The sequence below is a fragment of the Octodon degus genome, unplaced genomic scaffold (genome assembly GCF_000260255.1).
Source record: "Octodon degus isolate 3935 unplaced genomic scaffold, OctDeg1.0 scaffold00023, whole genome shotgun sequence".
Taxonomy (NCBI): Eukaryota; Metazoa; Chordata; class Mammalia; order Rodentia; family Octodontidae; genus Octodon; species Octodon degus.
The window spans coordinates 4,803,168-4,816,199 of record NW_004524599.1 but is presented as its reverse complement, the minus strand read 5'-3'; the positions used below and the strand labels follow the sequence as shown (position 1 = coordinate 4,816,199).

The window sequence follows — 13,032 nt, the reverse complement described above, 5'->3', positions numbered from 1 at the left end:
CCAAACACCACATATATTAAAGCTAAATGAAAGTGATTTGGAAGATTCCCACGTTGCTGCTCCCTTCCACTAATGCTGAAAATTGACAGTTGGCTGTACACAGAGCAGCCACGCTCCAGCCGCTCGGCGCAAGTCGGCGGTGCTAATGTTGCTGTGATCGGTCACGGGACTGGACTTCACTGTGCTTTCTGTTTACCACAGAAAGGTAGTTTACATGAAATAAAATAGGTACGCAGGTGAGCACTGAGTATTTCTTGATAGCCGCACAGAAATCCTTTCTGTGTGGAGCAAAGGCTGTGCATGTGTTACCTGTGTTTTCTTCTCTTTCTCAGGAACTAGACTTCACCCGGTTATGGTGCTTCTGTTGAAGCAGTTTATCCTGAATCCTGCCTTATGTGACGGCATATGCACCACTATGGTTTTCAAGACTGGGAGTGGAACAAAAACTTTGAAATTGAATAGTCAAACATTAAAGACATTTATGTGACAGATTTCTTTACACTGGGAAAGTGAGAGCCGTCTGCTCCACTTAAAAACGTTCCCATCTCTCTGTGCTTCTAAAAACACATTATTGACCTTTATCTTCAAGGCCCTCTTCTTTTTTTTTTTTCTGTTTTCTGCTATCAAAAGTACCTGTAAAGTGCTATTGAAGGTGTTCAAAAGCAACTGTTGTTTAACACAACGCTTCTCTGAATTAGTTTATATCTGATATATGTCCCACTCTGTTTTCCAAGAGGGCAGAATTTCGGAGAGAAGACTTCTTCTATCTGAAAGATGATGTGGACGCATGCTGTGCAGCAGTCTTCACACCCATTAGGATGTTCAGTTTCTTCTCATTAGCTTTGTGGCCCAAAACAGCTAAGCATGGAGATAACACTTTTCTGTTCTGGGAAAAGAAAGGTGTGAAGAGATGAAAGGATTTAACCTGTTAAGTCTGTTGCTTCCAGTGTGTGCCATTCAGAAAATCCCATGAAGCCCTTTCACAACACCTTTTCAGTGAGTTGCTTGCTGTATTGGAATCTCTCTTTTTCTTTGCAGATCCTTCATGTGGATTTTTGAAGATGTACTTGGGACAGTGATAAGGAGAACCTGAAAATGCCTGGACAGTGCCTGGCTTTTCTCACCACTATTCCAGCTCCTCTCTCTGCTCTTCCCTGCCGGATCCAGATGATATGATGCTCAGAGGGACACCTTCATCACAGTTGTTCCTCAGCTAGAGACACCTGCACAATTGTTCCTGTTGCTCCAGATGGCCAGCCAGCTGCCCGAGGACCCTGCCGAGGCTCAGGTCTCCGACGAGCTCGAGTGCAAGATTTGTTACAACCGGTACAACCTGAAGCAGAGGAAACCCAAAGTGCTAGAGTGTTGTCACAGGGTCTGTGCCAAATGCCTCTACAAGATCATAGACTTCGGGGACTCCCCGCAGGGTGTCATTGTCTGCCCTTTCTGCAGGTTTGAGACATGCCTGCCAGACGATGAAGTTAGTAGCTTGCCCGATGACAACAACATCCTGGTAAACTTGACTTGTGGAGGCAAAGTGAAGAAGTGCCTGCCGGAGAACCCCACAGAGTTGCTGCTGACCCCCAAGAGGCTGGCGTCCCTCGTGAGCCCTTCCCACACATCTTCCAACTGCCTGGTCATAACCATCATGGAGGTGCAGCGAGAGAATTCCACGTCTCTGAGCTCCACTCCTGTGGTGGAGTTTTATAGGCCTGCAAGTTTCGACTCCGTCACCACCGTGCCCCACAGCTGGACTGTGTGGAACTGCACGTCCCTGCTGTTTCAGACCTCCATCCGGGTGTTGGTGTGGCTGCTGGGCTTGCTGTACTTCAGCTCCCTGCCCTTGGGGATCTACTTACTAGTGTCTAAGAAGGTCACCCTCGGGGTTGTCTTTGTCAGCCTCGTCCCTTCGAGCCTTGTCATCCTCATGGTGTATGGTTTTTGCCAGTGTGTTTGTCATGAATTTCTGGACTGTATGGCACTTCCTTCTTAATCAGTTTGCAAATAGGGAATTTGACACATATTGCTGTGTTTGAAGTTAGGTAATTTATAAATTATATGATTTACTTTCTTTATGATTACCATTCCTGGCATCAAGAAAGGCCTTGGCTGTATGTTGTTGGTCCAGGCATTGGCTTGCTGGGTAAAATGTTTTATACTTAGGAGGTGCCGAAGCAGAGCTGTGTGAGCTTGGCCACAGGGGGGCTCTGTCAGCTGTGAGACTTCCTTGAGCGGGGGCAGGACTGCCTGCTGCCCTCCAGCCAGCCCCAGAGTGTGGAGTGTTGTGCTGGAGTAGAGGTCTGGGTGGCGATTCGGGTCAAGCTGACTCCTCCCTTCACAGTCAGAGAGAGGAGAGCTACTGCACACCCTGCGTTTGCAGTCTGTGTCCTCGTACTCCAGTGTTGGAGCCCAGTCCTCTTCAGGTGCTGTCTCTCTTATGCTAATGTCATCCTGAGGCCTGCTGCTGCATGGAGACACCTGCCCTCAGTGTGTTCTTCCCTGTCAAGGGGACACCAGGCCTGTTCCCTGGAATACTTGTTTCACCACTTTACTAAAGAGAACAGGAAACTTTGAGGAGTTTGCATCAAAGTAGGCTGCATGGCAGAATAAGACCGTCTGTCTTCTTCCCGTGTTTATTTCCCTTTCTCCTCAGGCTTCTCTGAGAAGAACTGAAGAGAATGGATTTCTTGTAGAACAAAATTATTGTTCGTGGGAACTTCCATTTGTTTTCCTGAAAACATCTTAATTTTACTTTGTTTTTAACTAACTTAATCAGCCACACCCCTTATTCCAACCAAGGTTCTGTTTAGCTGCTGTATATTTCTAGTTTAAAATATTTTATTAGGATTTATTTAACTTAATCCTATAACAATTGGGGATGAATTGTGGCACTGGAAACCCAAAAACAATTAGTGAGATGCTGTAGCTGATGGTTTGAAGTTCTGAGAACCTGAGCTTTTCGTTGTATTTTGTTGAGTTCTGTGCAAAACTGCAGGGTGTAGAAAGAAATCCAGGCACAGCGATGGCCAGGGTCGTGTGAAACTGATGCTTTGACTGAGGGGCTATTCAGCGTGCAAAGTGGAGGTGGCAGAGTGCAACTCATGCCTAGCGTTGTCCTTGCTGCAGTTAAGTCCGTTTGGGAATAGACTGAAGCTCTTAAATCTATCTCAAATAAAAGCCTAAGCTTAGTGACTTGAGCTAGTGGACTTCTTTTTGGGATATAGGGGCAGTTGAATGTATATATTTATGAGAAGAAACTCTAGCAGATGGTAGGTTTGGAATAATAGAATGTTCACAAAACTAGAGGAGAAAAGCTTTTTGCTGTCTAAAACCCTTTACTAATGATCAACATTAAAATATTTGTTACTTAGAAAAGGGCCTCACTAAGGGTACTTGTTTGTAATAAAGTATTTGTTGCGTGAAATAGTTATAGGGGGCCAGTTCCTATCTCCTTATGGAGGAAAAATTGATGCTTATTTTGAATAGAAGTTTGATTTTATTTGTATAACTGTTGACTTAGAGAAAATGTATGCCACATAAGTATGAGGAGAAAGTTTATGTGGGAGATGGTCCAATGAATTGAAGCCCCAAGATGTAGCTAACCATGTTTATGAATCTGTAAAATCTAGTTTTGGTAGCATTGTGAGTGCAATTTCTAGAAATCCATTGGTATTTTGAGTAAATACAATGTTTTGTGGTTCGGTTTTATATATAAGATTTTTTTAATGCCTTATTTTGTCTGAAATGTAACATTGAGTAAATTGGTGGGTTATATGATGGAATTTTCAGGAAGCTCTGGATTTGGGTACCATATCTTTGACTTATTTGTATAAAGTCTGTAGTGCTGACTGTATCTGTGTATCACAGTGATCTTTTTCTTTAGTTTCCAGTAAGTTGGCTGAACTTAAAGAATTTTAAGTGTATGACAACAACAACACTAACAAAAATCTCTCTTTATGCTATTGAATGGAAAAAAGGGCAGTGTTTTCTTTCATTCACTGTGATGATGTTCTGTTTGTCTATTAAATTTGACAAGAAGTTTGACTTCTCTGACTTGTGGCTGAGAGTGGATTATTACTCTGGACCCCAGGTTAACTTCGGTCAATAACCGTAAACATGGACTTTGGGAACCATTGCTTGAGCATGTAATGCCTTTATCACAAATACAAAGATTTCAGAATCTTGTGTTAAGGCTGCCCTGCCCCACAGCACTTCCAGAGGCCTTCATCTTTTGTTAAAAATGGGGGACAGACATTAAAAAGGGGACATGAAACTATTGTCTTTATAAATACTTTTTTCATTTTTAATTTATTTGATTTGATATCCAGATTTTGTCTACCTGTTCAACATAATAATTTGGAGAATACCTTCCTTTTTGTAGTCTGGGAAATGAAAAATATTTACCTGGTCTTCTGTTAGGCAGAGTAGAAATACTTTGAGAACATGTAGTGGTTCTGTGCTTCTGACAGTGAATGGATTGACACCATGTGATAATCGAGAAAACCATTTCTCTCACCTCTAAAATCTACCCAAGAAGGACAAAGCAGGATGAAGACGGCAGGAGTCTGTGTCCCCAAACTTCATGTGCGCCCGGGCTTCACCACAGCGAGGCCAGACATGATGAGAACTTGCTGCACTGTGAGCAGACACGGGCCTTTGGAGGCACCTGGGGAGATTTCTTGGCGTCTTACATAGGTAGACGGAAGCCATGGAGGTGCTGGTGTTCCCAGGCACACGAGGAGCACCCATGGGCACAGCTGAGGGAACCCAGGCAGCCTGGAGAGGGAAGTGGGGGCACCCGTCCAGCTCTATGTGGGTCAGCAGTTCTGGAGCTTCGCACCTTTTGCACATGTTTCTTAGGAAATGAATGCCTTGAGTCTTTTGAAGCACTGTAGAAATACCACACATTATTCCAGAGCTTTCCTTGACACCAGTGACAGTCTTGGTCACAGCTGGGTTCCCTGAAAAACTTCAACCATTTGCTCTTGCAGCATGAGTTGTGTGTGCTTTCTGCACCTTTCCCCTTGGTTAGATGTCTACTGCCCTTCAAGGCCCTGTGTCAATTTTCATTCCAGTAGGGGTACTATTGGATCTTTCCGTACAAGCTTTCTTTAGTGTAAAAGATTTGTTTACAGATGTGGTTAACTGAATGTTGAAATTTAAATAAATTCCCTGTGAGTCCTGGAGGTGACATTGATTCAGCCCATTTTCTTGTGTCATTTAAATCTACAGCATAATCTGAATCTAACTATATTCAGTGTACATGTATTTATGGTTCTGATTTAAAGGTGCTTTAAGTTTAGGGAAAAAAATCAGAAATTAAATCATGTCCTAAATACTGTGTATACTAAGTTAGGGTATGTGCTATTTTTAAAAGTGGCTGAAGCTTGGTTTAATTAAACATTTAATTAATTGAAACAATTACTCTGCATGCATTTTAATTAATCAGGAGTTTATTAGATTTGAAAACTATTAACCTTTTAAATTGGATTTGTTAGAATTTCATGAGACAGAAATGTGCTTGGCACAGGTTGTGTTACATCTTGGCTCTCCCATGAAGTGTAAAGAAAGTAGGTTTCCTTGTATATTCTTGTGTGTCTACCTGAATCTGCCTGCCTGTGATAGCAACTGGGGGGTGAAGAAGGAGAGAAATGTTGAGATGGAGGTGGACGAGAGGCCAAGGCTGAGCTCCCAGGGCCGGAAGTTGGAGAGCTCAGTAGAGGAGGAAGGAGCTGGACCACATGTGGGCATGGGCCGAGGTCGGGAGGTAGAATTCGGGTAACTGGATGAACACAGATGGAAACAGATTTCAGACTGGTTCATGAAGAAGGATTCTTAAAGCTTGTTTCATGGAGCTTTTTAAATGCATGGATTAGTCTGGAGGAGTGCAGTTATTGCCCATTGACTTATCACTTAAGCGTCAACAGCTAACCTTTTGTATATTCTTTTTTCTCCTAAATAAATGTTTTTGTTTTTGTTTTTGTTTTTTTTTCCCTGAAGCGGGGTTGAACTCAGGCCCTTGTGCTTGCCAGGGAAGCACTTATTCCACTGAGCCATCTCCCTGGTCCCTGCTGTGTAATCTAAACTTAGCATTTTCCTCCCTAATTCTTGCCCAATTTAGTGGTGCCAATCAAGAGTTATCTCTTTCTGAATAGACATATTTGGGATTAATCTCAGATAAATCTGAGAGCTGGCTTAATGTTAAATTCCTTCTCATAGTTTAAAATACGTGAAGCGTTTTATTGCTCCACTTCTCTAGTCAAGAAAACTCATCTCCTAACAGAATTTTAAATGAATTTTAATTATTTTAGCAACTCTTTAGCTGGAAAATGTTATTTTTAATGCTAAATAACATCATTAGTCAATAAATGAACATCTGGTTTTGGTGTGTGTCGAGCCAAAACCTCCCGCGCTCTCCTTTTACCCCCACATTCCCTGATTTCTGCAATGCCATTTGTGGAAGGATCGAGGGCGCCCACTGCTGCCATCACCCACATCTCCCCGACCACATTGCACTTACACAAGTACACACACACATACACGTACAAATGTGCATTTTCACATTTTAGGAAACAGATCCATGAAGGAGAACTGTGTTGATCTTCCACCACTTGGTACTTATCCATTGAAATACTTTTTAAATCTATGTTTGCGACCACAAAGGACTACCTTTATGACTTCACATATATTGATGGCTTTGGCTTCTTATCTCAGAGGTACTTATTTTCTCTCTTATGGTAGTCAGCTCTTGAGCACTAAGAGTTTCCCAACTAAACGATGGACTGGTTGTTGACGCTGCTTCTGTTTGGTGTGATTTTTTTTTTCCACTCAGTATTCCAACTAGAACTCTATATTTTCATGGCTAAATTCATTGTCATTACAAATTTTATTTTTGGTCAGACTGTTTAAAATTATAACATTATTTCCAGCCTGTAATTTCACCTACTCTAATCATCAGCAAAAATAGGAGCAAATAACATAGCCTAGTTTTTGTGGTCTCTTTCTGTTGCCGGCGAGGAGGACAGAGTGAGTGGTCCTGGGAGACCAAAGAATACTACTTTCTGTTCTTGGAGCTGGGGCAGAAAATTGCACTGCTAATTGCTTAACCCTGTTCCCTACTTAAGGCTTTATATACTAAACAGGCACCTGGCCATATTTTTTGCTACAAAACTTACAAACTCATTATTTCCACTCATGTTCTTGGTCACCTGTTACATATAAAATGCAAATATCGTTTGCCTGTTGTAACATGGTGGTCATGAATGTTACACCTCCTTGGACACATGAAGAAAATAATGACCTTTGAAAGAATCTCGTTAAAGCAGTTGTCCCCAAATATATGATGAGAAACATGCTTGAGTATCTGGTCCAAGAAGGAAAGACTGTGTGGCCAAGGAGCTGGGGGCCCTGCATCTTCCTCTCACACATTTGTATTAGGCATCAGCACCACACAAGGTCAACAAGCCAGACAGTTAAAGAAACCTTTTTAAAGGTTCAGTTTGTTTGCTTGTTTGTTTTTGAGATACTGGGGGTTGAACTCCAGAGCTTGCACTTGCCAGGCAGGTGTGTATTCTACTGAGCTATCTCTCTGGCTTGTAGAGGCTCAGTTTAAATCAAGAATTCTTTGTCAAGATGTCAGTTAATACTTTGTGGAGGGCTGGCCAAATAGCTCAGCAGATTAAAGCACCTGCAAGCAGGAGCAGGGGCCAGGGGTTTGATTCCTGGGCCTGCCATGCTGGCCCTGTCCCTGGGGTGTGGTGAGATGGCAGTTGAGACTGGGCATGGTGGCATGTGCCTGTAATCCCAGCTCTTGGGAGGCTGTAAACAGGCGGTTAGCTACGAGTCAAATCTAGTAGTGAGACCCTGACACCCTGCAGACCCTTCCCCCCCCCCCAAAAAAAAAAAAACAAACAAAAAAACTTCATGGAATCAGTGTTCTGTGGAGCACATTTTGTGAAATCTGCTTCAGAGAGTTGATAAAGCAGTCACAATAGAAAGCCTGACTGCAGATGCCAGTCACTGAACCAGTGCTTGAATTAAAAAAGACAGGTAAGAAGGAGGTCACAGTAAAGCAGTGGGCCCATGGGAATGGCAGAAAGCGAAAGGGAAAAGAGCAGGGAGCCAGGGACACAGAACGTAAAATACCATCACTTGATTCACTTGTTGTCTATGGGAGGGAACAGTTTGCTTCGGTGTATAGTTTTTATAGCTTTGTCTCTACCGCCTACCTCAGCATCTACACTGTCATCACACACAGGGAGACCTAAATATATGCTCAAGGAAATCTCAAGTGGGATAATTAAGTACTTGTTATTTATTGACGTATTGGTTGTGTCTCTGAAACTCCCACAGTTAATTCTCAAAGAATGGAACCCAGTATTTCAACTTTCACAAAACATACATCAGATTTAGTTTTGATCATCAAATGTTGCGACGAGAAAGATTTTTGTAGATCAGAGTCCATCATTTTACAGATGATAGAACCAGTGCTCAGGACTGATTAAAAAGTCATATGACAAAGACTAAAAATAGGTTCTCATGAGGCTCATTGAAGTCCAGGTCTACTTTTGAGTCTGCTTTGGATCCTATACTGCCGTGCCTCTTAGTCAACTTATATTTTTAAAAATAACATTGATGATCAAATTATGGAGAACAAAATATGTAGCTGGATAGGAAATATTTTATCCCTTTCAGCTCTGTCTAGAAACATATGAAAAGAATATAGGGAATAAACTTTTGAATTACTTGTTTCGTTGAAGTAAGATAAAAACATTTGAGTCCAGAACTCTTACCCATAATGACACAAAAAGCTTTGTGACAAACGTGCAGACAGCTGTAGTTCATTAGGAAAAGGAAGAGTGTGTTGAAGCGATAAATCAGTCCGTGTGGGACCAATGGTCGGGAACTGGGAACATTCCACGTGTGTCTTTCCTTCCCATCAGCACTCCATCTTGGCACCAAGCATGCCCAGTAGCAGTTATCTCTGAGGCACCTTCCACGTGCAGTGGTGCTCCGGCCCCTTCTGGCGTTGCCAGCATCGGCACTTCCCACACCCAGGCAGGCCACTGCTCCAAGGCCCTGTGCTCACTGTGCCCAGACTCCTGCTCCCATGTGGGCCTCTTGGCCCTCTCTTCCCACTCCCCGAGTTCCCACACTCCTTTGTCTTAGCTACTCTCCTCCTTGCTGAGGCAAAAATACCTGGCATCCAAAGTTAAAGGGGGAAAGGTTCATGGTAGCTCTCAGTTTGTAGAGGTTGAATCCATAATAGTGGGTTCACGCCAAGGCGGGGAAGCAGGCAGAGGGCACTGCAGGGGAGAAATGGTCCATGGAGGGCAGAGCGCAGTGAAGCAGTGGAGCAGAAAGCAGCAAGTGACCGTCAAAGACAGTCTGTTTTTTCTATTCCAGGCAGGGTAGCACACATACCCTGTGGGGAGAGGGGTACCTTAATCCTACACAGACCTATTCCAAACCAATCAGTGGGCTAATTTAATAATCACAAACCCTTGACCCCAGCCCCACTTAATCCCAGCATCACACACTCTAGATCTAGCCTCCTTCAAAAAGCCCCACCTATGACCACATGAGACTTTGCGGGGGGGCATTTTGATACACCCATAACATTATTCATTCCCTTGAAGTACCCTTTGGCTCTTAATGTTACAACTGTACTGCTTTCTCAAAGGTGCTTTTTAAAAAAAAGTAGCTTCTGTTTTATCAAAATTATATATGTTCACAGTATTGAGTTAAATAGTACTAGAAATAATTTAAAATAGATACCATTATGGTGAGCATGGTGGTACATGCCTGTATTCCCAGCACTTGGGAGGCTAAGGCAGGAGGATTGTTGTGAGTTTGAGCCCAGCCTGGGCTACACAGTATGTTCAAGACCAGCCTGAACTACTTAGTGAGACCCTGTCTCAAAACAACAAGAACAACAGACACCACCAAAAGATGCCCTTAATCCATCCTTATCCTGTCCTGTGAGAGCAACTTTCTACTCTTCAATCTTCCCTCCTTCCATATTTCTGGTAATTGTATGTATGTGGCAATTACAAAAGTTTTCCTCTTAACTTTAGTCATTGTTGATACTCTGCTGTGTAATATTTACACACACACACACACACACACACACACACACACCCTTCTACCCCTTAAATATTCATACTTCGCTACAGTTTTGGGTAAAATCAACTTCTGGTGCTTAGACTGTCATGACTATGTCATCTTGCTCATACCAGAGATTATGGTGTATTCTAAATACAGTTTCTTACACTGTACAACCTTTTATTTTCCCTGGAATTGTTTCCTTTTAAGATTTACTTTGCTTTTGTTATTCCTATAACTGAAGCATCCTCAGAATCTCAGACACTAGAGAAGACTTTCCCTCCAGTCAACGGTGTTAGACCATCTCCCAGCTCTCCTTGCGGAGCCTGCCCTCCTCTGCCCTGCGCGCTCCTCAATCCAGATGACTTCCTTTCGGCACAGCTGCCATCTGGGGACTTCCTGTCATCTTGGGAATTCTTAGATCCCCTCTTCTTCAACCCCTTGCCATCTTTTTCTGGGTTTATTCATTTTAAAATAAAGTGTGTTCTCCAGCAGCTTGAGGGGGAAAATGCGTGGAGATAAAATGTTAAGACCGCCTGTGTCTAAAGATAGCTTTTCTCTAGCCCAAGGCCTGATGGATTTGGTTAGAAATCAGTCACCCCCTGTTGCCTTTTGATCTCCAGTTTGCTATAGACAAGTTCTGCAGCATTCTAATCTCTGAGCTCATGTATGTATTTTATTTTCAATTTTAAAAACCATCAGGTCTTCTTTTAAGCTACAGTGTTTAAAATTTCACAATGAGAAATTATTATGTGACAACTTTTCATTCATTCCGCGTGCGCTCAGGGGGACCCTTCCATTTGGAAGTGCATGGGCCTCAGTTCCTGAAATGTTCTTTTTTTTTCTTTTTGAAGCAAATTAGCCTCCCTTCAGATTTCTTCTTCTAGTTTCTGAAATTCTGATGTGCTGGCTTGTGAGCCTTCTGCACTGACCTCCTCATTCTCTTACCTTCTTTCTCCTATTTATCAATTTTTAATATTTGATCTAATTTCTAAGAATTTTCTCCAATGCGTGTGTTAACATTTCTCCTTAATTCTGTTGTGCTTGTCACTAAGCCTTTACAGTGATTTCTTGTTCCCTGGAAGTCCCTTTTTTCCTCTTCAGTGGTATCCACTTTATGTTTTCATGGACAGACCGTCACCTTGTGCTTCAGCGACAACACTGACTCTCAGGTGCTCCTGGGTTTCTTCGCTCCCCATCCTATCTGTTACTTCTGATGTAGTGCTTTTGCTTATTTTGGTCTCTGTCTTTCACAGAAAGCCACCCTTCGAGTCTCTGATCTGCAGCTGTCTTTCCAGTTTAGTGAGGAGCTAAATAAACCCAGGGGAAGCATGGCTGCGAGGACCCTTTACACTGGGGGATGCTCCATTTCCACTCTGCACAGGATGCAGAGGACACTGCTGGCTGCCCATGTTTTGCAAGCTGGGTCCCTTTTCTATCCACCCCTGTTATTCAATGCTGTGTGCAGTGGCCTCCTCACCTCCACACCCAGGTGCGCCTGGTGTCCCTGAGGACAGATCTGCTCCGGCTTAGCAGGGCAGGAGGAGTGGTTGCTTGGCTATTGCACAGACCTGGGGGACTTTCCTGTGTGCCGCCTCCTACCCACCCTGTCCCCCAGATTCAGGACAGCCGCTACCTCTGATGCTCCAGCTCATCCAGGACTCTTCTGCATGAATCAGCTCACATCTCTGTGGCGTCCCCTCCCCTTCCCCCTGCATGCCTTTCCGCTGGTGCCTCCCGTGACTGCAGGCTGGGGCGCAGCTCTCAGTCCAGTGTTCATGCGCTGCATTTATAAGATGGTGATGGGATGATTTAAATGAGGGCCTGTGAATTCCAAGAATTTAAAAATCTTTCTTATCATGTACTTGAAGTATACACACAGTGTAATAGGAGTTCAACTTTTTCCGGGAACACATACAAGGCCAGGTACTGATCCTACCCGCAGCATGGAGGGGTGCTGGAGCTCAGTGTTCTAAAGCAGATAGATAGATACACAGCCTCACTATCGATGTCTCCAAAGAGCACGAGTCGGTATCGATGGCTCTTACACAAACTGTCTGCATGAGAGGGTGGCGGAAGCGTAGGGAAGCTTTGTGGATTTTGCCTTTAAATTCACTGAAAATTTCCTACATTTAATGGAGAGATGGCAAAGTGATTACTGGTTTTAAAAAAATATTTTAAGTAGAATTTGAATAGCCCCAAACAAAAATCACTTTCTTCTTAAGTCTAATAAACATGCTGTGGCCCTAAAGGTATAGAGTAACTCTCTAGCAGAGATGAGGCATAACACTTAGAATGATTAATGAGCTCATAATCTGAAAATCTCAGATCATCAAAGTGTATTTTGGTTTTAAAGGTTTATTGTGGCTAAGTTATTCATCAAAATCTATTTTGCAAGATGCTGACATTGTTCTAATGTGAAATTCCGAAATAATTAAACATCTGTCAGGCATCATTCGTTTTTAATTATTCAGGTAAGTGTGAGCCTGGAGTTGGCTGTCTGTATAAGCATCTGACAACAGTATGCTAACCAATTCTGTGTGGTGCTGCATTGCAACAGTATGATGTGCCGTACACGAAGCATTAATGAACTGGAAATGTGTACTCTGCTGAGCAACACAGTAGCCCGCACTTTTTCAGTTATGTTGTGTTTATGAATTAGAAGATACTAGGGAGGTGGAGGCTCTGTTCCCTCTGCCCCCCTTCTTTTCTCTTTCTTTTCTTTTCCTTTCTCCTTCCTTCCTTCCTTCCTTCCTTCCTTCCTTCCTTCCTTCCTTCCTTCCTCCTCCTCCTCCTTCTTCTTTCTTCTTTCTTCCTCTTCCTCTTCTTTCTTTTTTCTTTCTTTCTTTCTTTCTTTCTTTCTTTCTTTCTTTCTTTCTTTCTTTCTTCTTCTTTCTTTCTTTCTTTCTTTCTTTCTTTCTTTCTTTC

At 42.9% G+C, this 13,032-nt stretch overlaps 1 protein-coding gene across 1 annotated transcript; it reads left to right on the top strand.

The window, feature by feature from the left end:
• Positions 1-1,165: 1,165 nt before the first annotated feature.
• Rnf182 (ring finger protein 182) lies at positions 1,166-1,993 on the top strand. Its single transcript, XM_004628347.2, has one exon. It carries the CDS (start codon positions 1,250-1,252, stop codon positions 1,991-1,993), a length of 744 nt encoding a protein of 247 aa, XP_004628404.1. The 5' UTR covers positions 1,166-1,249.
• The last annotated feature ends 11,039 nt before the right edge of the window (positions 1,994-13,032 follow it).

Excerpts from the sequence above, each read along its gene's own strand:
- Rnf182 (XM_004628347.2), top strand. The coding sequence starts at position 1,250 with ATGGCCAGCCAGCTGCCCGAGGACCCTGCCGAGGCTCAGGTCTCCGAC.